This window comes from Bombina bombina, chromosome 6, assembly GCF_027579735.1.
Source record: "Bombina bombina isolate aBomBom1 chromosome 6, aBomBom1.pri, whole genome shotgun sequence".
Lineage (NCBI taxonomy): Eukaryota > Metazoa > Chordata > Amphibia > Anura > Bombinatoridae > Bombina > Bombina bombina.
Genome location: NC_069504.1, coordinates 1,120,839,899 through 1,120,866,933, shown reverse-complemented (window position 1 = coordinate 1,120,866,933; position 27,035 = coordinate 1,120,839,899). Strand labels below are relative to the sequence as shown.

General features: G+C 44.1%; 1 protein-coding gene across 1 annotated transcript in view; it reads right to left on the bottom strand.

Moving 5' to 3' along the window:
- RASSF8 (Ras association domain family member 8) overlaps positions 1-27,035 on the bottom strand; it is a 207,061-nt gene that overhangs the window by 32,122 nt on the left and 147,904 nt on the right. Inside the window, exon 2 of the mRNA XM_053719088.1 lies at positions 1,008-1,205. Within this exon, the coding sequence (XP_053575063.1) occupies positions 1,008-1,110 (103 nt within the window). The 5' untranslated portion in view covers positions 1,111-1,205. The remainder of the gene's footprint in view (positions 1-1,007; positions 1,206-27,035) is intronic.

Genomic DNA, 27,035 nt, shown 5'->3' with positions numbered 1-27,035 from the left:
CGTTTCTGCTCTTTGAAAAATAGTTTTCTGACAATGAAAAGAAGCAGGAGAGGTGAAGGCTCCTGCACATCTGGTTCTACCGAGCCCCTCGTGCTGGGAATGTGGACACCATCTGCTTTTTATGCCTAAGCAAGAATTATTATAAAAACATTCAACAAGACTGAGAGCTGCACAGATTCAGGGAGATGAGCCGTGTACTCCTGTCCTATTGATTTTGTTTTAGTTTTTTAGGTTAATCCCACAGGTTGCTGCACTCACACAATTATCAATACCCAGGTCCCCTGCAGCACTCTGGGAAGTCTGGGAGAAATTAAAGGGGCATATAAATACATTTCAGATTTGATTGATAGCACCTGCACTTTATCACTGCGCCTGATAAATATCTGACATTGGATCACTGCTGACAAATCCACATCTCTCTGAACAAGGGGAGTGCACTCTTACTTGAGGCATTTTTGCTAAAAAAAAAAAAAAAAAAATATGTATTGGAAGACGGCTTCCTTTCAAAACGCAAAAACTCTTATCCATTCGTCCCAATGCAGCGGTTTTATCATCAGCCTCTCTCCTTTACATTTTACACACACACTATACATACATATACACACAGTATATATATATACATATACACACAGTATATATATATATATATATATATATATATATATATATATATATATATATATGTCTGTGGCACGTATACAAGTGTAAGCAACAGAATATATCTTGCAAAAATATTGTTTATGTGACAGTTTATGGAAACACTAAACCCATGAACAGATTTTTTAAACTATTTTCCACGGCTATTTAAATCAGATGGACACCCTGGATTGAACATTTCTGCTCATACTATTGTTAGGCAATGACTAATCTTAGTAAATATCATACCTAGGCCTGGCTGGATTTGTTTTGTTGTGTATTTTAGACATTATACAACTCCTGCTAAACATGGGGATAGCGGAGTGAGATATATAAACTAAAATAAAACTACTCAGGTCGTTACAACGTACCGATGGCTTGTGCCAGCGCGATGACGACTTCCTGGCATGTAGTCACTTCTGTAACGCCACAAACAATTCTCTGCACTCCGTCAACCCAGACTTTAAGCTCCATGCTGCACTCAGGGTAAGGTCAGTTTTTTTCACATTTCTGTCCTTAAATGTCATGTCATTTTAACCGTTCCACGGAAAGCAGCAGTGGATTACAAGCTGAAAAAAAGGAAACAAACATTAAATCTATTTGTTTTGTATAAATCTGTAGCTAAAAATAAAAAGTGTACAGACAGGAATAACATCCATAATTTCACTGACTCCTTCCCCCTCCCCTCAAAGTCGCTGCATTAATACATGAGTGTTGAAGAGCTTACAATCTAGTGGTTTATGAGACAAAAGTAAATAATGCAAGTGTAAACTTAAATTGGTGCGGAATGGTGATAAACAATATCGGAAGTTGGTTGTGTCTCTGAACAGATGGGCTGGAATAGGTAATGCAGAAGAGAAGAATTTCTCGTGGAACACGTGACTCTATATAGTGATTTGTGTAAGAATCTCACACTATTTAGTACATAGGCTCCAGAGCATAATAATAAGATCAGCTCTTGCCTAGCGTGAATTTAAATGGTGGCAATAATTGCTGAGCGTATTGGCAGCATGTCATCTGGTTCCATATCATCCACTTTATTATTGCAGGCAGCAAACCTCTTTTTAATGATTAGAGTAGGGCAGAGGTACGCCCAATACTACTGCTTCTGACACCCCCAGGAACTCATTAACCCTTAATGCCAGTCACACAAACTGCAGTAACATAACATTAGCTACTGATGTCTACTTGACTGCCAATCACTGCTCTTAATCATGCCTGTCATGTAGTGGTTAATTGCTGTGCTTTATATTTGGCACATACCTAAAGATCTCATTTAGTTGAGTGTAGATGCTTCATATAATAACATAAAAGATTTAGTTTCTCTGTAATTTGTAAAGGCAGGTAACCAATCTGAATACCCATAGCCCATCACACTCAGAGACCATAGTTTCTCCCCGTAGCCATCACACTCAGAAAACCATTGCTTCCCCCCGTAGCCCATCACACTCAGAGACCATTGTTTCTCCCCATAGCAATCAGAAACCATCGCTTCTCTCCGTAGCCATCACACTCACAAACCATCGCTTCTCCCCGTAGCCATCACACTCAGAAACCATCGCTTCCCCCGTAGCCCATCACACTCAGAAACCATCGCTTCCCCCCGTAGCCCATCACACTCAGAAACCATCGCTTCCCCCCGTAGCCCATCGCAATCAGAAACCATTGCTTCTCTCCATAGCCATCACACTCACAAACCGTTGCTTCCCCCCGTAGCCCATCACACTCAGAGACCATCGTTTCTCCTTATAGCCCATCACACTCAGAAACCATCGCTTCCCCACGTAGCCCATCACACTCAGAAACCATTGCTTCTCCCCGTAGCATCTCACTCAGAAACCATTGCTTCTCCCCGTAGCCTTCACACTCACAAACCATTGCTTTTCCCCATAGCCCATCACACTCAGAAACCATCGCTTCCCCCCGTAGCCCATCAAACTCAGAGACCATGGGCTTCTCCCCATAGCCCATCGCAATCAGAAACCATCGCTTCTCCCAGTAGCCATCACACTCAGAAACCATCGCTTCTCCCTGTAGCCCATTACACTCAGAAACCATTGCTTCTCCCCGTAGCCTATCAAACTCAGAGACCATAGCTTCTCCCCGTAGCCCATTACACTCAGAAACCATCGCTTCTCCCTGTAGCCATCACACTCAGAAACCATCGCTTCTCCCCGTAGCCATCACACTCAGAAACCATCGCTTCTCCCCGTAGCCATCACACTCAGAAACCATCACACTCAGAAACCATTGCTTCTTCCCGTAGCATCACACTCAGAAACCATTGCTTCCCCCCGTAGCCCATCACACTCAGAGACCATCACTTCCCCCCGTAGCCCATCACACTCAGAAACCATTGCTTCTTCCTGTAGCATCACACTCAGAAACCATTGCTTCCCCCCGTAGCCCATCAAACTCAGAGACCATCACTTCCCCCCATAGCCCATCACACTCAGAAACCATTGCTTCTCCCCGTAGCATCTCACTCAGAAACCATCGCTTCTCCCCGTAGCCTTCACACTCACAAACCATTGCTTTTTCCCCATATCCATCTCACTCACAAACCATCGCTTCCCCCCGTAGCCCATCAAACTCAGAGACCATCGCTTCTCCCCGTAGCCCATCGCAATCAGAAACCATCGCTTCTTCCCGTAGCATCACACTCAGAGACCATCGCTTCCCCGCCATAGCCCATCAAACTCATAAACCATTGCTTCCCCCCGTAGCCCATCAAACTCAAAGACCATCAATTCCCCCCGTAGCCCATCAAACTCAGAGACCATCGCTTCTCCCCGTAGCCCATCGCAATCAGAAACCATCGCTTCTTCCCGTAGCATCACACTCAGAAACCATTGCTTCCCCCCGTAGCCCATCAAACTCATAAACCATTGCTTCCCCCCGTAGCCCATCAAACTCAAAGACCATCAATTCCCCCCATAGCCCATCACACTCAGAAACCATTGCTTCTCCCCGTAGCATCTCACTCAGAAACCATCGCTTCTCCCCGTAGCCTTCACACTCACAAACCATTGCTTTTTCCCCATAGCCATCTCACTCACAAACCATCGCTTCTCCTCGTAGCCATCACACTTAGAAACCATCGCTTCCCCCCGTAGCCCATCAAACTCAGAGACCATCGCTTCTCCCCGTAGCCCATCGCAATCAGAAACCATCGCTTCTCCCTGTAGCCATCACACTCAGAGACCATCGCTTCTCCCCATAGCATCACACTCAGAAACCATCGCTTCTCCCTGTAGCCCATTACACTCAGAAACCATTGCTTCTCCCCGTAGCCATCACACTCAGAAACCATCGCTTTCCCATGTAGCCCATCACACACAGAGACCATAGCTTCTCCCCGTAGCCCATCACACTCAGAGACCATCGCTTCTCCCCATAGCATCACTCTCAGAAACAATCGCTTCTCCCCGTAGCCCATCGCAATCAGAGACCATCGCTTCTCCCGTAGCCCATCACACTCAGAAACCATCGCTTCTTCCCATAGCATCTCACTCAGAAACCATCGCTTCTTCCCGTAGCATTCACACTCACAAACCATCGCTTTTCCCCGTAGCCATCACACTCCGAAACCATCGCTTCTCCCCGTATTACACTCAGAGACGATCGCTTCTCCACATAGCCATCACACACAGAAACCATCGCTTCTCCCTGTAGCCATCACACACAGAAACCATCGCTTCTCCCCGTAGCCATTACACACAGAAACCATCGCTTCTCCCAGCAGCCCATCACACTCAGAGACCATCAGCTCTCCCCGCCTAAGAGAGCAGTTATTTGGAGAACATTTTGCTGTTAGATGATTGTGAAAGAAATTAAATGCTCTCATGGCGCCACTAGACATTGGCCTGAAATATTAAAAGGAAAATTACTTTGGAAACTTTCCAGGGTTATAGAAGCTTTTCAGTTTTTCTTCAATTCATTTAGCAGATTCTCATTATGCTCCTATGTTGCTATATTGTACACAGACTTGCAACTCGGAAACTAGAAACTTTTCATAGCTGCGCTAATAGAGGGAATCGTAGTGAAACATCGCCCTTATAGCGGCACAGAAGAAATAGTGAAACACTTAGAATAAGGGGAAGATTTTAGGGCAGTTCGTATTTTTCTTTAAATCACTGGTTTTCAAACCTGTCCTGAGGTCTCCCTAACAGGCCACATTTTGAGGATATCAGGTGAAATAATCAGCTGATTAGTAAACATGGTTATTTTACCTGCTCTCAGCCAAGGGAATCCTGAAAACCTGGCCTGTTGGGGAGGCCTGAGGGCAGGTTTAAAAACCAGTGCTTTAAATGCATCACGCAATGTCACAATATTTGTTTCTAGGTATGTGCAAAATTCATTGTGTGGATATTAGAGATCTGTGCAAATCCAGACAAACTGTGTGTCACAGTTTAACGCTAATATATCCGGCACCAAAAATAGCCTAATGCCGATACCTACGGCCACATTTGGAATTTGTTTGGCAAACAAATATCTGAATATTGAATTTTGCACATAGCAAGGGTTTTCCTCTCCATCTTTGTGACATTTTAGCCTGCCCTGGCACTATAGATATCATGCATGAGATGAAATACTATTTTAAAGTCAAAGGCAAATTCATAATAACCACACATATAGGAAAGTAAAACTGGAACTCAAAACTAACACATAAAAGAACAAATCTACTGACTAGAACCCTTATCAACCTGAGCCAGTATGATCTCACTAATCCCAGGACGTCTGTATTTATAGAAGAAAGCAGCTAGCACACTTGCCCCTCCTAATACCCTCTGTACGGTCTATACAAATAAACAAGGGAGAAGAGTGCACTGGGTTTGCTGAAGTTTAAAACAATATAAGGTATCAAAAATGTGTGCACAGCTGTAATAATAAAACACAATGTTTTGGGGCTCACACAATAAACAGAACAGAGGGCTGCCTTGCAATAAAAAAGTGCATTGCGTCTCTTAATAGAACAAGGACACAAGCAATGTGACAAACCTACAGAAATGGAATTAGAATAATATAATCATTGTACAGGAGGTAACATATAGGCGCAGATAACAAGTGGAGCACAAGAATATTAGCGCTATTGTGCGCTAAGACCACTTGAGTTAAATAGTGCTTAATTTTCAGGCTCATATCACAAGTTTAAAGTAATATTTCTAAAGAGAAAGCCCATGGAGCGCTAACCTCTGGATGTCAGGCCGCTCTAACCTCTGCGCTATATCCCTGCAGAATAGACCTATATGGGAATGAGGTGAAAAAATCATGTCATCTATCACTCAAGCACAAAGCTGAAGGTCAAATAGTTGAGTTCTTTACTAGCATTTCAACTTTGATTTTATAATGCAATATAAGTTTAAAATACTGTGCACACACACACACACACACACACATATAAATACATATGCAGACTTTAGAGAAGCTGGATCTACTTTTTGTAGCATTAGTCGGTATTATATATTGTTTGTACCCGTTACACAGTATCAGGTGACAAACTAGCTAGCTCCCAGTATTGCATTGCTGTTCTGCAGCTGCAAATTCCTATGCAGTGGTGAATGACAAACATCACAGTATCATATTTTTATGCCCCTTTAAGCCTCAACACAAAAAAAACTATTGTGATTCAGATACAACATACAATTTTAAATGACATTACAAATTACTTTTATTATAAAAAGTTTGTTTCATTCTCTTGGTATGCATTCTCTTTGTGCAATGCACTACTGGGAACTAGGTGAACACACTGAGTGAGCCAATGACAAAAGACATATGTACAGCCACCAATCAGAAGCTAGGTCCTAGTAGTGCCTTAGTGCTCTGAGTCTACCTAGGTATGCTTTTTAACAAATTATACCATAACAATTAGATAATAGAAGTAATTTGGAACCTTTTATTTAATTTGCATGCTCTGAATTATGAAAGTTTAATTTTGACTTGACAACTATACCTTTAAATAATGGGACAATATAGCAGGCTTCGTTTAATGGTTAAAACTGCGTGTCATAGTTTAGGTCTGTACATTGCCAATTGAAACCATCTGTCTGCTATTAATGCCCTCTCTACCTGCCAGGCTTTTAGAGCCGAGAATGGAGTCATATTGTTTCCATGTGTTTGCGCCATGCAGACGTCCCTTCCCTCTGCTGACATCTTGCAATTTAATCTTGTGCTTCAGGATCCTAAACAAACACTCCGGTAATACCCTGACAGCACAAGAACCACACAAGGACCAAAAGTCAGAGAAACAGTTTTACAAGGAGGATGTGCTGAGAACCCTTAACATGCAGGGAAGGATGAAACAGTGATCAGAAGTATCAGAAGACACTGACACAAGACATAGGACTACACAGAAATGATCATTAATACAACATCTTACTGTTCACTCCCTCCATCAACTCTATTGTATGACAAACTCCTGGCAAACTGCTTCATTTCACAGCTACTTCCCTAGCACGAGGAGCCAAGTCATGACAGAAAGGGGGACATTATCCACTAGTTACAGAGGAGCGTTAGAGTTCCAGTTAGGTTATATTTATAAAAGTTCCGGTAACGTCAGAGGTTGGCGACTCCAATGCATATTTAGCAGATTGCAATAAGTTCACTGAGCACTGACTCAGCTGTAAAGATAACATTAAAAGGGAAAGTGGACTGTAAAATAATTTTTTCCTTAAAGGGACATTAAACACTAAATAAATGCAAGATAGAATGAAGCATTCCAAGAATAAATTAGTTTGAAAATAACAGACGTATTTTTTAAAGTTTCTTTAGTTGTTTACACTTATTTTGTAAATTTTTAAAGTTTTAGTGTTTATAAAACAATGGGAGCTGCCATGTTGTAACTTAGGTTACCTTTTCAGCTGTGGCCAATTAGGGATTTATAAATAGGTCACTAGAGTGTGCAGCCAACTGCTGTGTGGAATATATAATGGTATTCTGCACTTCCTCTCCTAACAGGAACTGAAAATCTCACAATTTCAGAATGGAATTACAGAAAAAGGGGATAAAATAAATAGTGAAAGTATATTGCAGAGTTTTAATTTATACAACTCAAAGTGTTAAATGCCCCTTTAATATTTTTTCCAATTACCTGTTATATTAGCAGCAGAGTATAACACCTATGACCAATTGCTTCTTTAGGTGCAGTCATCACCTCATATTCTAGCTGTCTAGTGCCGGAGTGCAGTCGTGTGCTAGCTGTCTAGTGCCGGAGTGCAGTCGTGTGCTAGCTGTCTAGTGCCGGAGTGCAGTCGTGTGCTAGCTGTCTAGTGCCGGAGTGCAGTCGTGTGCTAGCTGTCTAGTGCCGGAGTGCAGTCGTGTGCTAGCTGTCTAGTGCCGGAGTGCAGTCGTGTGCTAGCTGTCTAGTGCCGGAGTGCAGTCGTGTGCTAGCTGTCTAGTGCCGGAGTGCAGTCGTGTGCTAGCTGTCTAGTGCCGGAGTGCAGTCGTGTGCTAGCTGTCTAGTGCCGGAGTGCAGTCGTGTGCTAGCTGTCTAGTGCCGGAGTGCAGTCGTGTGCTAGCTGTCTAGTGCCGGAGTGCAGTCGTGTGCTAGCTGTCTAGTGCCGGAGTGCAGTCGTGTGCTAGCTGTCTAGTGCCGGAGTGCAGTCGTGTGCTAGCTGTCTAGTGCCGGAGTGCAGTCGTGTGCTAGCTGTCTAGTGCCGGAGTGCAGTCGTGTGCTAGCTGTCTAGTGCCGGAGTGCAGTCGTGTGCTAGCTGTCTAGTGCCGGAGTGCAGTCGTGTGCTAGCTGTCTAGTGCCGGAGTGCAGTCGTGTGCTAGCTGTCTAGTGCCGGAGTGCAGTCGTGTGCTAGCTGTCTAGTGCCGGAGTGCAGTCGTGTGCTAGCTGTCTAGTGCCGGAGTGCAGTCGTGTGCTAGCTGTCTAGTGCCGGAGTGCAGTCGTGTGCTAGCTGTCTAGTGCCGGAGTGCAGTCGTGTGCTAGCTGTCTAGTGCCGGAGTGCAGTCGTGTGCTAGCTGTCTAGTGCCGGAGTGCAGTCGTGTGCTAGCTGTCTAGTGCCGGAGTGCAGTCGTGTGCTAGCTGTCTAGTGCCGGAGTGCAGTCGTGTGCTAGCTGTCTAGTGCCGGAGTGCAGTCGTGTGCTAGCTGTCTAGTGCCGGAGTGCAGTCGTGTGCTAGCTGTCTAGTGCCGGAGTGCAGTCGTGTGCTAGCTGTCTAGTGCCGGAGTGCAGTCGTGTGCTAGCTGTCTAGTGCCGGAGTGCAGTCGTGTGCTAGCTGTCTAGTGCCGGAGTGCAGTCGTGTGCTAGCTGTCTAGTGCCGGAGTGCAGTCGTGTGCTAGCTGTCTAGTGCCGGAGTGCAGTCGTGTGCTAGCTGTCTAGTGCCGGAGTGCAGTCGTGTGCTAGCTGTCTAGTGCCGGAGTGCAGTCGTGTGCTAGCTGTCTAGTGCCGGAGTGCAGTCGTGTGCTAGCTGTCTAGTGCCGGAGTGCAGTCGTGTGCTAGCTGTCTAGTGCCGGAGTGCAGTCGTGTGCTAGCTGTCTAGTGCCGGAGTGCAGTCGTGTGCTAGCTGTCTAGTGCCGGAGTGCAGTCGTGTGCTAGCTGTCTAGTGCCGGAGTGCAGTCGTGTGCTAGCTGTCTAGTGCCGGAGTGCAGTCGTGTGCTAGCTGTCTAGTGCCGGAGTGCAGTCGTGTCCTAGCTGTCTAGTGCCGGAGTGCAGTCGTGTCCTAGCTGTCTAGTGCCGGAGTGCAGTCGTGTCCTAGCTGTCTAGTGCCGGAGTGCAGTCGTGTCCTAGCTGTCTAGTGCCGGAGTGCAGTCGTGTCCTAGCTGTCTAGTGCCGGAGTGCAGTCGTGTCCTAGCTGTCTAGTGCCGGAGTGCAGTCGTGTGCTAGCTGTCTAGTGCCGGAGTGCAGTCGTGTCCTAGCTGTCTAGTGCCGGAGTGCAGTCGTGTCCTAGCTGTCTAGTGCTGGAGTGCAGTTATGTGCTAGCTGTCTAGTGCCGGAGTGCAGTCGTGTCCTAGCTGTCTAGTGCTGGAGTGCAGTTATGTGCTAGCTTTCTAGTGCCGGAGTGCAGTCATGTGCTAGCTGTCTAGTGCCGGAGTGCAGTCGTGTCCTAGCTGTCTAGTGCCGGAGTGCAGTCGTGTCCTAGCTGTCTAGTGCCAGAGTGCAGTCATTTCCTCATGTTCTGCACCATCATTTCCTCAAATAGTATGTCCAAGCGTAATTATATACTTCATTTCTAGCTGCCTATTTAAACTATTCAATAAAACTTAATAAAACAAAATGTCTACTTTCCTTTTGAGCAAAAAGTACAAACTGCAGAGGAATTTAGCTCATGAACTATGAGTACAAAACCAGCTCTCACAGGTTAATATAAAACCTTACACTCAATCTAAAATCATTACAAAGAACTGGGGGGGCGGGGGATCTAATTCTCTTCTTATCGAGATGGTTGATAATTAATTTAACATATGTGGGTGGGCGCACTTGCTGTGTAAGCTTTTGTATGTCCTGCCTTCACCACGTCATTTTCCAACATATTTATTTGTCAGTAACAAAAGAAAAACAGAATTTATGTTTACCTGATAAATTACTTTCTCCAACGGTGTGTCCGGTCCACGGCGTCATCCTTACTTGTGGGATATTCTCTTCCCCAACAGGAAATGGCAAAGAGCCCAGCAAAGCTGGTCACATGATCCCTCCTAGGCTCCGCCTTCCCCAGTCATTCGACCGACGTAAAGGAGGAATATTTGCATAGGAGAAACCATATGATACCGTGGTGACTGTAGTTAAAGAAAATAAATTATCAGACCTGATTAAAAAACCAGGGCGGGCCGTGGACCGGACACACCGTTGGAGAAAGTAATTTATCAGGTAAACATAAATTCTGTTTTCTCCAACATAGGTGTATCCGGTCCACGGCGTCATCCTTACTTGTGGGAACCAATACCAAAGCTTTAGGACACGGATGAAGGGAGGGAGCAAATCAGGTCACCTAGATGGAAGGCACCACGGCTTGCAAAACCTTTCTCCCAAAAATAGCCTCAGAAGAAGCAAAAGTATCAAATTTGTAAAATTTAGTAAAAGTGTGCAGTGAAGACCAAGTCGCTGCCTTACATATCTGATCAACAGAAGCCTCGTTCTTGAAGGCCCATGTGGAAGCCACAGCCCTAGTGGAATGAGCTGTGATTCTTTCAGGAGGCTGCCGTCCGGCAGTCTCGTAAGCCAATCTGATGATGCTTTTAATCCAAAAAGAGAGAGAGGTAGAAGTTGCTTTTTGACCTCTCCTTTTACCAGAATAAACAACAAACAAGGAAGATGTTTGTCTAAAATCCTTTGTAGCATCTAAATAGAATTTTAGAGCACGAACTACATCCAAATTGTGCAACAAACGTTCCTTCTTTGAAACTGGATTCGGACACAAAGAAGGCACGACTATCTCCTGGTTAATGTTTTTGTTAGAAACCACTTTCGGAAGAAAACCAGGTTTAGTACGCAGAACCACCTTATCTGCATGGAACACCAGATAAGGAGGAGAACACTGCAGAGCAGATAATTCTGAAACTCTTCTAGCAGAAGAAATTGCAACCAAAAACAAAACTTTCCAAGATAATAACTTAATATCAACGGAATGTAAGGGTTCAAACGGAACCCCCTGAAGAACTGAAAGAACTAAATTGAGACTCCAAGGAGGAGTCAAAGGTTTGTAAACAGGCTTGATTCTAACCAGAGCCTGAACAAAGGCTTGAACATCTGGCACAGCTGCCAGCTTTTTGTGAAGTAACACAGACAAGGCAGAAATCTGTCCTTTCAAAGAACTTGCAGATAATCCTTTCTCCAAACCTTCTTGAAGAAAGGATAGAATCTTAGGAATTTTTATCTTGTCCCAAGGGAATCCTTTAGATTCACACCAATAGATATATTTTTTCCATATTTTGTGGTAGATTTTTCTAGTTACAGGCTTTCTGGCATGAACAAGAGTATCAATGACAGAATCTGAGAACCCTCGCTTTGATAAGATCAAGCGTTCAATCTCCAAGCAGTCAGTTGGAGTGAGACCAGATTCGGATGTTCGAACGGACCTTGAACAAGAAGGTCTCGTCTCAAAGGTAGCTTCCATGGTGGAGCCGATGACATATTCACCAGGTCTGCATACCAAGTCCTGCGTGGCCACGCAGGAGCTATCAAGATCACCGATGCCCTCTCCTGATTGATCCTGGCTACCAGCCTGGGGATGAGAGGAAACGGCGGGAATACATAAGCTAGTTTGAAGGTCCAAGGTGCTACTAGTGCATCTACTAGAGTCGCCTTGGGATCCCTGGATCTGGACCCGTAGCAAGGAACCTTGAAGTTCTGACGAGAGGCCATCAGATCCATGTCTGGAATGCCCCACAGTTGAGTGATTTGGGCAAAGATTTCCGGATGGAGTTCCCACTCCCCCGGATGAAATGTCTGACGACTCAGAAAATCCGCTTCCCAGTTTTCCACTCCTGGAATGTGGATTGCAGACAAGTGGCAGGAGTGAGTCTCCGCCCATTGAATGATTTTGGTCACTTCTTCCATCGCCAGGGAACTCCTTGTTCCCCCCTGATGGTTGATGTAACCAACAGTCGTCATGTTGTCTGATTGAAACCGTATGAACTTGGTCTTTGCTAGCTGAGGCCAAGCCTTGAGAGCATTGAATATCGCTCTCAGTTCCAGAATATTTATCGGGAGAATAGATTCTTCCCGAGACCAAAGACCCTGCGCTTTCAGGGGTCCCCAGACCGCGCCCCAGCCCACCAGACTGGCGTCGGTCGTGACAATGACCCACTCTGGTCTGCGGAAGCTCATCCCCTGTGACAGGTTGTCCAGGGACAGCCACCAACTGAGTGAATCTCTGGTCCTCTGATCTACTTGTATCGTCGGAGACAAGTCTGTATAGTCCCCATTCCACTGACTGAGCATGCACAGTTGTAATGGTCTTAGATGAATTCGCACAAAAGGAACTATGTCCATTGCCGCTACCATCAAACCTATTACTTCCATGCACTGCGCTATGGAAGGAAGAGGAACAGAATGAAGTATTTGACAAGAGTTTAGAAGTTTTGATTTTCTGGCCTCATTTCTAAGGAGTCTATTATTGTTCCCAAGAAGGGAACCCTTGTTGACGGAGATAGAGAACTTTTTTCTACGTTCACTTTCCACCCGTGAGATCTGAGAAAGGCCAGGACAATGTCCGTGTGAGCCTTTGCTTGTGGAAGGGACGACGCTTGAATCAGAATGTCGTCCAAGTAAGGTACTACTGCAATGCCCCTTGGTCTTAGCACCGCTAGAAGGGACCCTAGTACCTTTGTGAAAATTCTTGGAGCAGTGGCTAATCCGAACGGAAGTGCCACAAACTGGTAATGCTTGTCCAGGAATGCGAACCTTAGGAACCGATGATGTTCCTTGTGGATAGGAATATGTAGATACGCATCCATTAAATCCACCGTGGTCATGAATTGACCTTCCTGGATGGAAGGAAGAATTGTTCGAATGGTTTCCATTTTGAACGATGGAACCTTGAGAAACTTGTTTAGGATCTTGAGATCTAAGATTGGTCTGAATGTTCCCTCTTTTTTGGGAACTACGAACAGATTGGAGTAGAACCCCATCCCTTGTTCTCCTAATGGAACAGGATGAATCACTCCCATTTTTAACAGGTCTTCTACACAATGTAAGAATGCCTGTCTTTTTATGTGGTCTGAAGACAATTGAGACCTGTGGAACCTCCCCCTTGGGGGAAGCCCCTTGAATTCCAGAAGATAACCTTGGGAGACTATTTCTAGCGCCCAAGGATCCAGAACATCTCTTGCCCAAGCCTGAGCGAAGAGAGAGAGTCTGCCCCCCACCAGATCCGGTCCCGGATCGGGGGCCAACATCTCATGCTGTCTTGGTAGCAGTGGCAGGTTTCTTGGCCTGCTTTCCTTTGTTCCAGCCTTGCATTGGCCTCCAGGCTGGCTTGGCTTGAGAAGTATTACCCTCTTGCTTAGAGGACGTAGCACTTGGGGCTGGTCCGTTTCTGCGAAAGGGACGAAAATTAGGTTTATTTTTGGCCTTGAAAGACCTATCCTGAGGAAGGGCGTGGCCCTTGCCCCCAGTGATATCAGAAATAATCTCTTTCAAGTCAGGGCCAAACAGCGTTTTCCCCTTGAAAGGAATGTTAAGCAATTTGTTCTTGGAAGACGCATCCGCTGACCAAGATTTTAGCCAAAGCGCTCTGCGCGCCACAATAGCAAAACCAGAATTTTTCGCCGCTAACCTAGCCAATTGCAAAGTGGCGTCTAGGGTGAAAGAATTAGCCAATTTGAGAGCATGAATTCTGTCCATAATCTCCTCATAAGAAGAATTTTTATTGAGCGCCTTTTCTAGTTCATCGAACCAGAAACACGCTGCTGTAGTGACAGGAACAATGCATGAAATTGGTTGTAGAAGGTAACCTTGCTGAACAAACATCTTTTTAAGCAAACCTTCTAATTTTTTATCCATAGGATCTTTGAAAGCACAACTATCTTCTATGGGTATAGTGGTGCGTTTGTTTAGAGTAGAAACCGCCCCCTCGACCTTGGGGACTGTCTGCCATAAGTCCTTTCTGGGGTCGACCATAGGAAACAATTTCTTAAATATGGGGGGAGGGACGAAAGGTATACCGGGCCTTTCCCATTCTTTATTTACAATGTCCGCCACCCGCTTGGGTATAGGAAAAGCTTCGGGGGGCCCCGGGACCTCTAGGAACTTGTCCATTTTACATAATTTCTCTGGAATGACCAAATTCTCACAATCATCCAGAGTAGATAACACCTCCTTAAGCAGAGCGCGGAGATGTTCCAATTTAAATTTAAATGTAATCACATCAGGTTCAGCTTGTTGAGAAATTTTCCCTGAATCTGAAATTTCTCCCTCAGACAAAACCTCCCTGGCCCCCTCAGACTGGTGTAGGGGCACTTCAGAACCAATATCATCAGCGTCCTCATGCTCTTCAGTATTTTCTAAAACAGAGCAGTCGCGCTTTCGCTGATAAGTGGGCATTTTGGCTAAAATGTTTTTGATAGAATTATCCATTACAGCCGTTAATTGTTGCATAGTAAGGAGTATTGGCGCACTAGATGTACTAGGGGCCTCCTGTGTGGGCAAGACTGGTGTAGACGAAGGAGGGGATGATGCAGTACCATGCTTACTCCCCTCACTTGAGGAATCATCTTGGGCATCATTTTCTCTAAATTTTGTGTCACATAAATCACATCTATTTAAATGAGAAGGAACCTTGGCTTCCCCACATACAGAACACAGTCTATCTGGTAGTTCAGACATGTTAAACAGGCATAAACTTGATAACAAAGTACAAAAAACGTTTTAAAATAAAATCGTTACTGTCACTTTAAATTTTAAACTGAACACACTTTATTACTGCAAATGTGAAAAAGTATGAAGGAATTGTTCAAAATTCACCAAAATTTCACCACAGTGTCTTAAAGCCTTAAAAGTATTGCACACCAAATTTGGAAGCTTTAACCCCTTTACAGTCCCTGGTATCTGCTTTGTTGAGACCCAACCAAGCCCAAAGGGGAATACGATACCAAATGACGCCTTCAGAAAGTCTTTTCTATGTATCAGAGCTCCTCACACATGCATCTGCATGTCATGCTTCCCAAAAACAAGTGCGCAATAGAGGCGCGAAAATGAGACTCTGCCTATGATTAGGGAAAGCCCCTAGAGAATAAGGTGTCCAATACAGTGCCTGCCGGTTATTTTACATAATTCCCAAGATTAAAATAAATCCTCAAGGCTATGGAGTATAAAATATGCTTATATATAAATCGTTTTAGCCCAGAAAATGTCTACAGTCTTAAAAGCACTTGTGAAGCCCTTTTTTTCTTTATGTAATAAAAATGGCTTACCGGATCCCATAGGGAAAATGACAGCTTCCAGCATTACATCGTCTTGTTAGAAATGTGTCATACCTCAAGCAGCAAAAGTCTGCTCACTGTTTCCCCCAACTGAAGTTAATTCCTCTCAACAGTCCTGTGTGGAAACAGCCATCGATTTTAGTAACGGTTGCTAAAATCATTTTCCTCTTACAAACAGAAATCTTCATCTCTTTTCTGTTTCAGAGTAAATAGTACATACCAGCACTATTTTAAAATAACAAACTCTTGATTGAATAATAAAAACTACAGTTAAACACCAAAAAACTCTAAGCCATCTCCGTGGAGATGTTGCCTGTACAACGGCAAAGAGAATGACTGGGGAAGGCGGAGCCTAGGAGGGATCATGTGACCAGCTTTGCTGGGCTCTTTGCCATTTCCTGTTGGGGAAGAGAATATCCCACAAGTAAGGATGACGCCGTGGACCGGACACACCTATGTTGGAGAAATAAATGTTTCCTGGCACCACCAGCTCACTGCAAATTACTGAAAACTAAATATAGAATATGCCGAAAGAGAACAGGAAAACTGTACCTGAGATAGTAACAGTAGCAATAATCATATTTATGCTACTAGTAATAACAACAGTAGTAAAGATAATAAAAAGAATATTACTAGCATTGTTTTATATACATATTTATCACTCACTTCTAGCATCTCTCAAATGCCTGAGTGCTTCCTACAAAACCGTTCGTATAGTACAGCGTTTCCCTTGATTAGGCTTTCATTTATGAGTACCCCCCTCTCTTCATTACCCCCACCCATCCCTCAAAATAAAGAAAGTGCTTTATTGTAGGGGAGGTAAGCTATACCTGAATGGCCTACGACTGTACGTGTTTCAACAGGATTAAAGCTCAGATCTCATTCTCAGGAGGAGCCCTGCTGTGTGGCTGGTGCCCCTTGCAGCTGCCTGGTTGCCCCTAAACACGGTCCTGGGAGGAAGTCAAAGTGCAATGATCATAAAAAACAGAATTTATGTTTACCTGATAAATTACTTTCTCCAACGGTGTGTCCGGTCCACGGCGTCATCCTTACTTGTGGGATATTCTCTTCCCCAACAGGAAATGGCAAAGAGCCCAGCAAAGCTGGTCACATGATCCCTCCTAGGCTCCGCCTACCCCAGTCATTCGACCGACGTAAAGGAGGAATATTTGCATAGGAGAAACCATATGATACCGTGGTGACTGTAGTTAAAGAAAATAAATTATCAGACCTGATTAAAAAACCAGGGCGGGCCGTGGACCGGACACACCGTTGGAGAAAGTAATTTATCAGGTAAACATAAATTCTGTTTTCTCCAACATAGGTGTGTCCGGTCCACGGCGTCATCCTTACTTGTGGGAACCAATACCAAAGCTTTAGGACACGGATGAAGGGAGGGAGCAAATCAGGTCACCTAAATGGAAGGCACCACGGTTTGCAAAACCTTTCTCCCAAAAATAGCCTCAGAAGAAGCAAAAGTATCAAACTTGTAAAATTTGGTAAAAGTGTGCAGTGAAGACCAAGTCGCTGCCCTACATATCTGATCAACAGAAGCCTCGTTCTTGAAGGCCCATGTGGAAGCCACAGCCCTAGTGGAATGAGCTGTGATTCTTTCAGGAGGCTGCCGTCCGGCAGTCTCATAAGCCAATCCGATGATGCTTTTAATCCAAAAAGAGAGAGAGGTAGAAGTTGCTTTTTGACCTCTCCTTTTACCAGAATAAACAACAAACAAGGAAGATGTTTGTCTAAAATCCTTTGTAGCATCTAAATAGAATTTTAGAGCGCGAACAACATCCAAATTGTGCAACAAACGTTCCTTCTTTGAAACTGGATTCGGACACAAAGAAGGCACGACTATCTCCTGGTTAATGTTTTTGTTAGAAACCACTTTCGGAAGAAAACCAGGTTTAGTACGTAAAACCACCTTATCTGCATGGAAAACCAGATAAGGAGGAGAACACTGCAGAGCAGATAATTCTGAAACTCTTCTAGCAGAAGAAATTGCAACCAAAAACAAAACTTTCCAAGATAATAACTTAATATCAACGGAATGCAAGGGTTCAAACGGAACCCCCTGAAGAACTGAAAGAACTAAGTTGAGAATCCAAGGAGGAGTCAAAGGTTTGTAAACAGGCTTGATTCTAACCAGAGCCTGAACAAAGGCTTGAACATCTGGCACAGCTGCCAGCTTTTTGTGAAGTAACACAGACAAGGCAGAAATCTGTCCCTTCAAGGAACTTGCCGATAATCCTTTCTCCAATCCTTCTTGAAGAAAGGATAGAATCTTAGGAATCTTTACCTTGTTCCAAGGGAATCCTTTAGATTCACACCAACAGATATATTTTTTCCATATTTTGTGGTAAATTTTTCTAGTTACAGGCTTTCTGGCCTGAACAAGAGTATCAATGACAGAATCTGAGAACCCTCGTTTTGATAAGATCAAGCGTTCAATCTCCAAGCAGTCAGCTGGAGTGAGACCAGATTCGGATGTTCGAACGGACCTTGAACAAGAAGGTCTCGTATCAAAGGTAGCTTCCATGGTGGAGCCGATGACATATTCACCAGATCTGCATACCAAGTCCTGCGTGGCCACGCAGGAGCTATCAAGATCACCGACGCCCTCTCCTGATTGATCCTGGCTACCAGCCTGGGGATGAGAGGAAACGGCGGGAATACATAAGCTAGTTTGAAGGTCCAAGGTGCTACTAGTGCATCTACTAGAGTCGCCTTGGGATCCCTGGATCTGGACCCGTAGCAAGGAACCTTGAAGTTCTGACGAGAGGCCATCAGATCCATGTCTGGAATGCCCCACAATTGAGTAATTTGGGCAAAGATTTCCGGATGGAGTTCCCACTCCCCCGGATGTAATGTCTGACGACTCAGAAAATCCGCTTCCCAATTTTCCACTCCTGGAATGTGGATTGCAGACAGGTGGCAGGAGTGAGTCTCCGCCCATTGAATGATTTTGGTCACTTCTTCCATCGCCAGGGAACTCCTTGTTCCCCCCTGATGGTTGATGTACGCAACAGTCGTCATGTTGTCTGATTGAAACCGTATGAACTTGGCCTTTGCTAGCTGAGGCCAAGCCTTGAGAGCATTGAATATCGCTCTCAGTTCCAGAATATTTATCGGTAGAAGAGATTCTTCCCGAGACCAAAGACCCTGAGCTTTCAGGGGTCCCCAGACCGCGCCCCAGCCCATCAGACTGGCGTCGGTCGTGACAATGACCCACTCTGGTCTGCGGAAGGTCATCCCTTGTGACAGGTTGTCCAGGGACAGCCACCAACGGAGTGAGTCTCTGGTCCTCTGATTTACTTGAATCGTCGGAGACAAGTCTGTATAGTCCCCATTCCACTGACTGAGCATGCACAGTTGTAATGGTCTTAGATGAATGCGCGCAAAAGGAACTATGTCCATTGCCGCTACCATCAAACCTATTACTTCCATGCACTGCGCTATGGAAGGAAGAGGAACGGAATGAAGTGTTTGACAAGAGTTTAGAAGTTTTGTTTTTCTGGCCTCTGTCAGAAAAATCCTCATTTCTAAGGAGTCTATTATTGTTCCCAAGAAGGGAACCCTTGTTGACGGAGATAGAGAACTCTTTTCTACGTTCACTTTCCATCCGTGAGATCTGAGAAAGGCCAGGACTATGTCCGTGTGAGCCTTTGCTTGAGGAAGGGACGACGCTTGAATCAGAATGTCGTCCAAGTAAGGTACTACTGCAATGCCCCTTGGTCTTAGTACCGCTAGAAGGGACCCTAGTACCTTTGTGAAAATCCTTGGAGCAGTGGCTAATCCGAAAGGAAGTGCCACGAACTGGTAATGCTTGTCCAGGAATGCGAACCTTAGGAACCGATGATGTTCCTTGTGGATAGGAATATGTAGATACGCATCCTTTAAATCCACCGTGGTCATGAATTGACCTTCCTGGATGGAAGGAAGAATTGTTCGAATAGTTTCCATTTTGAACGATGGAACCTTGAGAAACTTGTTTAGGATCTTGAGATCCAAGATTGGTCTGAACGTTCCCTCTTTTTTGGGAACTACGAACAGATTGGAGTAGAACCCCATCCCTTGTTCTCCTAATGGAACAGGATGAATCACTCCCATTTTTAACAGGTCTTCTACACAATGTAAGAATGCCTGTCTCTTTATGTGGTCTGAAGACAATTGAGACCTGTGGAACCTCCCCCTTGGGGGAGGCCCCTTGAATTCCAGAAGATAACCTTGGGAGACTATTTCTAGTGCCCAAGGATCCAGAACATCTCTTGCCCAAGCCTGAGCGAAGAGAGAGAGTCTGCCCCCCACCAGATCCGGTCCCGGATCGGGGGCCAACATTTCATGCTGTCTTGGTAGCAGTGGCAGGCTTCTTGGCCTGCTTTCCCTTGTTCCAGCCTTGCATTGGTCTCCAGGCTGGCTTGGCTTGAGAAGTATTACCCTCTTGCTTAGAGGACGTAGCACTTGGGGCTGGTCCGTTTCTACGAAAGGGACGAAAATTAGGTTTATTTTTGGCCTTGAAAGACCTATCCTGAGGAAGGGCGTGGCCCTTACCCCCAGTGATATCAGAGATAATCTCTTTCAAGTCAGGGCCAAACAGCATTTTCCCCTTGAAAGGAATGTTAAGCAATTTGTTCTTGGAAGACGCATCCGCTGACCAAGATTTCAACCAAAGCGCTCTGCGCGCCACAATAGCAAACCCAGAATTTTTCGCCGCTAACCTAGCCAATTGCAAAGTGGCGTCTAGGGTGAAAGAATTAGCCAATTTGAGAGCACGGATTCTGTCCATAATCTCCTCATAAGGAGGAGAATCACTATCGATCGCCTTTTCTAGCTCATCGAACCAGAAACACGCGGCTGTAGTGACAGGGACAATGCATGAAATTGGTTGTAGAAGGTAACCTTGCTGAACAAACATCTTTTTAAGCAAACCTTCTAATTTTTTATCCATAGGATCTTTGAAAGCACAACTATCTTCTATGGGTATAGTGGTGCGTTTGTTTAAAGTAGAAACCGCCCCCTCGACCTTGGGGACTGTCTGCCATAAGTCCTTTCTGGGGTCGACCATGGGAAACAATTTTTTAAATATGGGGGGAGGGACGAAAGGTATACCGGGCCTTTCCCATTCTTTATTTACAATGTCCGCCACCCGCTTGGGTATAGGAAAAGCTTCTGGGGGCCCCGGGACCTCTAGGAACTTGTCCATTTTACATAGTTTCTCTGGGATGATCAAATTCTCACAATCATCCAGAGTGGATAACACCTCCTTAAGCAGAGCGCGGAGATGTTCCAACTTAAATTTAAATGTAATCACATCGGGTTCAGCTTGTTGAGAAATTTTCCCTGAATCTGAAATTTCTCCCTCAGACAAAACCTCCCTGGCCCCCTCAGACTGGTGTAGGGGCATATCAGAACCATTATCCTCAGCGTCCTCATGCTCTTCAGTATCTAAAACAGAGCAGTCGCGCTTACGCTGATAAGTGGGCATTTTGGCTAAAATGTTTTTTGATAGAATTATCCATTACAGCCGTTAATTGTTGCATAGTAAGGAGTATTGGCGCGCTAGATGTACTAGGGGCCTCCTGAGTGGGCAAGACTGGTGTAGACGAAGGAGGGAATGATGCAGTACCATGCTTACTCCCCTCACTTGAGGAATCATCTTGGGCATCATTTTCAGTGTCACATAAATCACATCTATTTAAATGAGAAGGAACCTTGGCTTCCCCACATTCAGAACACAGTCTATCTGGTAGTTCAGACATGTTAAACAGGCATAAACTTGATAACAAAGTACAAAAAACGTTTTAAAATAAAACCGTTACTGTCACTTTAAATTTTAAACTGAACACACTTTATTACTGCAATTGCGAAAAAGTATGAAGGAATTGTTCAAAATTCACCAAAATTTCACCACAGTGTCTTAAAGCCTTAAAAGTATTGCACACCAAATTTGGAAGCTTTAACCCTTAAAATAACGGAACCGGAGCCGTTTTTATCTTTAACCCCTTTACAGTCCCTGGTATCTGCTTTGCTGAGACCCAACCAAGCCCAAAGGGGAATACGATACCAAATGACGCCTTCAGAAAGTCTTTTTTATGTATCAGAGCTCCTCACACATGCGACTGCATGTCATGCTTCTCAAAAACAAGTGCGCAATACCGGCGCGAAAATGAGGCTCTGCCTATGATTAGGGAAAGCCCCTAGAGAATAAGGTGTCTAAAACAGTGCCTGCCGATATTATTTTACAAAAATACCCATATTAAATGATTCCTCAAGGCTAAATATGTTATATATGAATCGATTTAGCCCAGAAAATGTCTACAGTCTTAACAAGCCCTTGTGAAGCCCTTATTTACTCTGTAATAAAAATGGCTTACCGGATCCCATAGGGAAAATGACAGCTTCCAGCATTACATCGTCTTGTTAGAATGTGTCATACCTCAAGCAGCAAAAGTCTGCTCACTGTTCCCCCAACTGAAATTAATGCCTCTCAACAGTCCTGTGTGGAACAGCCATCGATTTTAGTAACGGTTGCTAAAATCATTTTCCTCTTACAAACAGAAATCTTCATCTCTTTTCTGTTTCAGAGTAAATAGTACATACCAGCACTATTTTAAAATAACAAACTCTTGATTGAATAATAAAAACTACAGTTAAACACTAAAAAACTCTAAGCCATCTCCGTGGAGATGTTGCCTGTACAACGGCAAAGAGAATGACTGGGGTAGGCGGAGCCTAGGAGGGATCATGTGACCAGCTTTGCTGGGCTCTTTGCCATTTCCTGTTGGGGAAGAGAATATCCCACAAGTAAGGATGACGCCGTGGACCGGACACACCTATGTTGGAGAAATAAATATTTAAATTTGTGAGATCGGAACGATATGAACCACCCTGCCACTATGGACGTTTTTAGTTAGAAGTGAAGCAATCTGAATCAAGCAAGCACTAGCAGCAGTACTTTACTTACCGGCACTGACTATAACTTATTTGGGGACGCAGACCCGACTCGCCTGTGTGAGTCGCATCCTCCATGACTCTACCACACGTGTACACGCAGCTATGCTGCTCCAGTACCACTTCTAACTGCGCACTTGCAGTCAACATTTTGTGCAAGGGGGTGGGTGGAGCAGGAGGCTAAGCTGTCTGGTGACACAGGGTGATCATTAATATGTGGACCGGAGTCATCCACACCCGGTCCACATATTTCAGGTGCAGGGGCTCCCATCTGCCTATATGCCAGGCCAGGACTTCACTTGTCACTTTCCATCGGAGCCCTCCTTCCTTCCACAGTTCCACGATGGTTATTAGTTGATGACCCATTGAGAGTGACCCCCGACTCTCCCCCCGCATCTTCCGCCATTACCAACAATATTTTTGCGTACCCCCAGGGGTACACGTACCACAGGTTGGGAAGCGCTGGTATAATAGATAACATGTTTAGAAGCACTTGCAGGGTTTTTCTCTGCATGACAATAAGTGCTGGGCAGTACGTTCCTATTCACACATTAATGGCTTCTACTAGAACACGAACCCAGAAGACAGACTATGAGTCAGTGTTAAACAATATAGAAGAAAGCTGCAGCACTCCGGTGAAAGTGTTAAAAATTCATTGTTACTGAATATATATAAGGATTTATAAAGTTAATAAAGATCATTTTATGTGACCCTAAAAACGATCAAATTACGATGTCTGAAAAATTCTGTAAAACAGATCACATTTTTTTACAACAATTGAAATAACATGAAATTTAAATTTTCTAATTATTAATTTTATGTATATAATTATATATATATATATATAATTATATATATATATATATATATATATATATATATATATATATATATATATATCTGATTTGATACCAACTAAAATATATTATACTAGTCCTAAAGCCCGTGTACACGGGCCATTTTTTGCAGTACAGCGGTCCCACCCCTTGCTCTCTCTCTTTCTCCCCCTCTCTTTTGCTCTCTCTTTCTCCCCCTCTCTTTTGCTCTCTCTTTCTCCCCCTCTCTTTTGCTCTCTCTCTTCCCCCTCTCGTTTGCTCTCTCTCTTCCCCCTCTCGTTTGCTCTCTCTCTTCCCCCTCTCGTTTGCTCTCTCTCTTCCCCCTCTCGTTTGCTCTCTCTCTTCCCCCTCTCGTTTGCTCTCTCTCTTCCCCCTCTCGTTTGCTCTCTCTCTTCCCCCTCTCTTTTGCTCTCTCTCTTCCCCCTCTCTTTTGCTCTCTCTCTTCCCCCTCTCTTTTGCTCTCTCTCTTCCCCCTCTCTTTTGCTCTCTGCCTCCTCTCTTTTGCTCTCACTCCCCCTCTTTTGCTGTCTCTCTCTTCCCCCTCGTTTGCTCTCTCTCCCTCTCGTTTGCGCTCTTCTCCCCCCACTCTTTTGCGCTCTCTCCCCCCACTCTTTTGCGCTCTCTCTCCCCCACTCTCTTTTGCGCTCTCTCCCCCCACTCTTTTGCGCTCTCTCTCCCCCCACTCTTTTGCGCTCTCTCTCCCCCCACTCTTTTGCGCGCTCTCTCCCCCCACTCTTTTGCGCTCTCTCTCCCCCCACTCTTTTGCGCTCTCTCTCCCCCCACTCTTTTGCGCTCTCTCTCCCCCCACTCTTTTGCGCTCTCTCTCCCCCCACTCTTTTGCGCTCTCTCTCCCCCCACTCTTTTGCGCTCTCTCTCCCCCCACTCTTTTGCGCTCTCTCTCCCCCCACTCTTTTGCGCTCTCTCCCCCCACTCTTTTGCGCTCTCTCCCCCCACTCTTTTGAGCTCTCTCCCCCTACTCTTTTGCGCTCTCTCCCCCCTCTCTTTTGCCGTCTCGCTCCCCCCTCTCTTTTGCCGTCTCGCTCCCCCCTCTCTTTTGCCGTCTCGCTCCCTCTCTCTATCCCCCCTCTTTAGAGCTCTCTGACAGTCTATCACGGCAGTCCGGTCGGCCCCGGCATCTCTCCCCGCAAGCCCCGGCCACGTCACGCCCGGCCCACCCATGTCACACATGGCCACGCCCACTCAGTATCCGCCAGGCCACGCCCACTCCACGACGCCAGGTCAGTTGGCAGGCCAGGTGTGTTTGTCCTTGCGCGGTCTCTACTGCGCATGACAGCTTCGGACAAACACACTTGGCCTTTTATTATATAGGATTATATCTATATCATGTCAATCAATTTTTGGTTGTTACGCCGATCATTTTGTATTATGTTAAGAAGGACGAAAAATAACGCCCAGCAAGAAAACGTAGCTGGAGAACAATATTCATGAAAACAAAGGGGCTGAATAGGAAGTAAAATGTGATTGGCTAGAAATCGTGGAGGGACTAATTACACATTTAGTGAACAGAGAAACAGACTCTGCTACAGTGAACTATTTGCAACGAATAACGGTAGGATTTTAATATACTTGCAATTTTCTGATTTCAATTTAAAACACATTGAGATGATGCTGGTTTATTAATGAACAAATACATATGTGAATTAGGTCATTTGCTTTCTATACCTTTAAAAACACAGCAAAAGGACACATGGAAAGGAAGTCCAACCCTTACGCGTTTTGTGCCCTATGGCACTTAATCATAAGATCATAGGTTTTTTCAGTAATTGAAGAGGATTGTGTCCAGATCTGGAGCAGTGAGGTTACCTGAATCTTATGAGTCAGTGTTACCTAAACAATAACTAAACTATGTGCTTTAGCTGAACATTACCTAAACTATGCGTGTTAACTAAACAATACCTAAACTATGTGTGGTGCCTAAACAATACCTATGTGTGGTACCTATGTGTGGTACCTAAACCATATATATATACTATGAGTGGTACCAAAACTATGAGTGGTACCTAAACAATACCAATACTATGTGTGGTACCTAAACAATACCTAAACTATGAGTGGTACCTAAACAATACCTAAACTGTGTGTGGTACTTAAGCAATACCTAAACTATGAGTGGTACCTAAACAATACCTAAACTATGAGTGGTACCTAAACAATAACTAAACTATGAGTGGTACCTAAACAATAACTAAACTGTGTGTGGTACTTAAGCAATACCTAAACTATGAGTGGTACCTAAACAATACCTAAACTATGAGTGGTACCTAAACAATACCTAAACTGTGTGTGGTACTTAAGCAATAACTAAACTATGAGTGGTACCTAAACAATACCTAAACTATGAGTGGTACCTAAACAATACCTAAACTATGTGTGGTACCTAAACAATACCTAAACTATGTGTGGTACCTAAACAATACCTAAACTGTGCGTGGTACCTAAACAATACCTAAACTGTGCGTGGTACCTAAACAATACCTAAACTATGAGTGGTACCTAAACAATACCTAAACTGTGTGTGGTACTTAAGCAATAACTAAACTATGAGTGGTACCTAAACAATACCTAAACTATGAGTGGTACCTAAACAATACCTAAACTATGTGTGGTACCTAAACAATACCTAAACTATGTGTGGTACCTAAACAATACCTAAACTGTGCGTGGTACCTAAACAATACCTAAACTGTGTGTGGTACCTAAACAATACCTAAACTATGTGTGGTACCTAAACAATACCTAAACTGTGCATGGTACCTAAACAATACCTAAACTGTGTGTGGTACCTAAACAATACCTAAACTATGTGTGGTACCTAAACAATACCTAAACTATGTGTGGTATCTAAACTGTGAGTGGTACCTAAACTATGAGTAGTACCTTAACTATGAGTAGTACCTAACAATACCTTAATAACTAAACTATGAGTAATACCTAAATTATGTGTGGTGCCTAAACAATACCTATGTGTGGTACCTAAACCATATGTATACTATGAGTGGTACCTAAACAATACCAATACTATGTGTGGTATCTAAACAATACCTTAACTATGAGTGGTACCTAAACAATACCTATACTATGTGTGGTACCTAAACAATACCTAAACTATGAGTGGTACCTAAACAATACCTAAACTATGAGTAGTACCTTAACTATCAGTAGTACCTAAACTATGAGTAGTACCTAAACTATGAGTAGTACCTAACAATACCTTAACTATGAGTGGTATCTAAATAATACCTAAACTATGTGTGGCACTTAATAACTAAACTATGAGTAATACCTAAACTATGTGTGGTACCTAAACATTACAATATACGTTCATTATTTATGTTGTCTCCTTTTCTGGTAATCTAACTTAAATTTTGGGCTTTCAGATTCCCTGGGTTTCTATAAAATAGTGGATGCCTCCATGTGGAAACCTAAGTTTGTGTGCAAATAATGACTGTGTGGAATATAGCAACGTTAAAAGGGACTTGCTAAAAATGGAATTGCTATATTCCACAAAGTAATTGTTTGCACACTCAATATGCCCCCTTATTGTCCTCAGCAGAAAAGATTAGAAAGGGAAAACCTAGGTTTCAACATGACAGTGCCTGTTACTATTTAGTAAATAAAACTTTGATTCTTAAATATTCAAAGTACTAATGTAATTTTAAAAAATCCATCTACATATAATTCTCAGGCTAATCTGTGCTTTTAATATATCATATCTAACATTTAATTA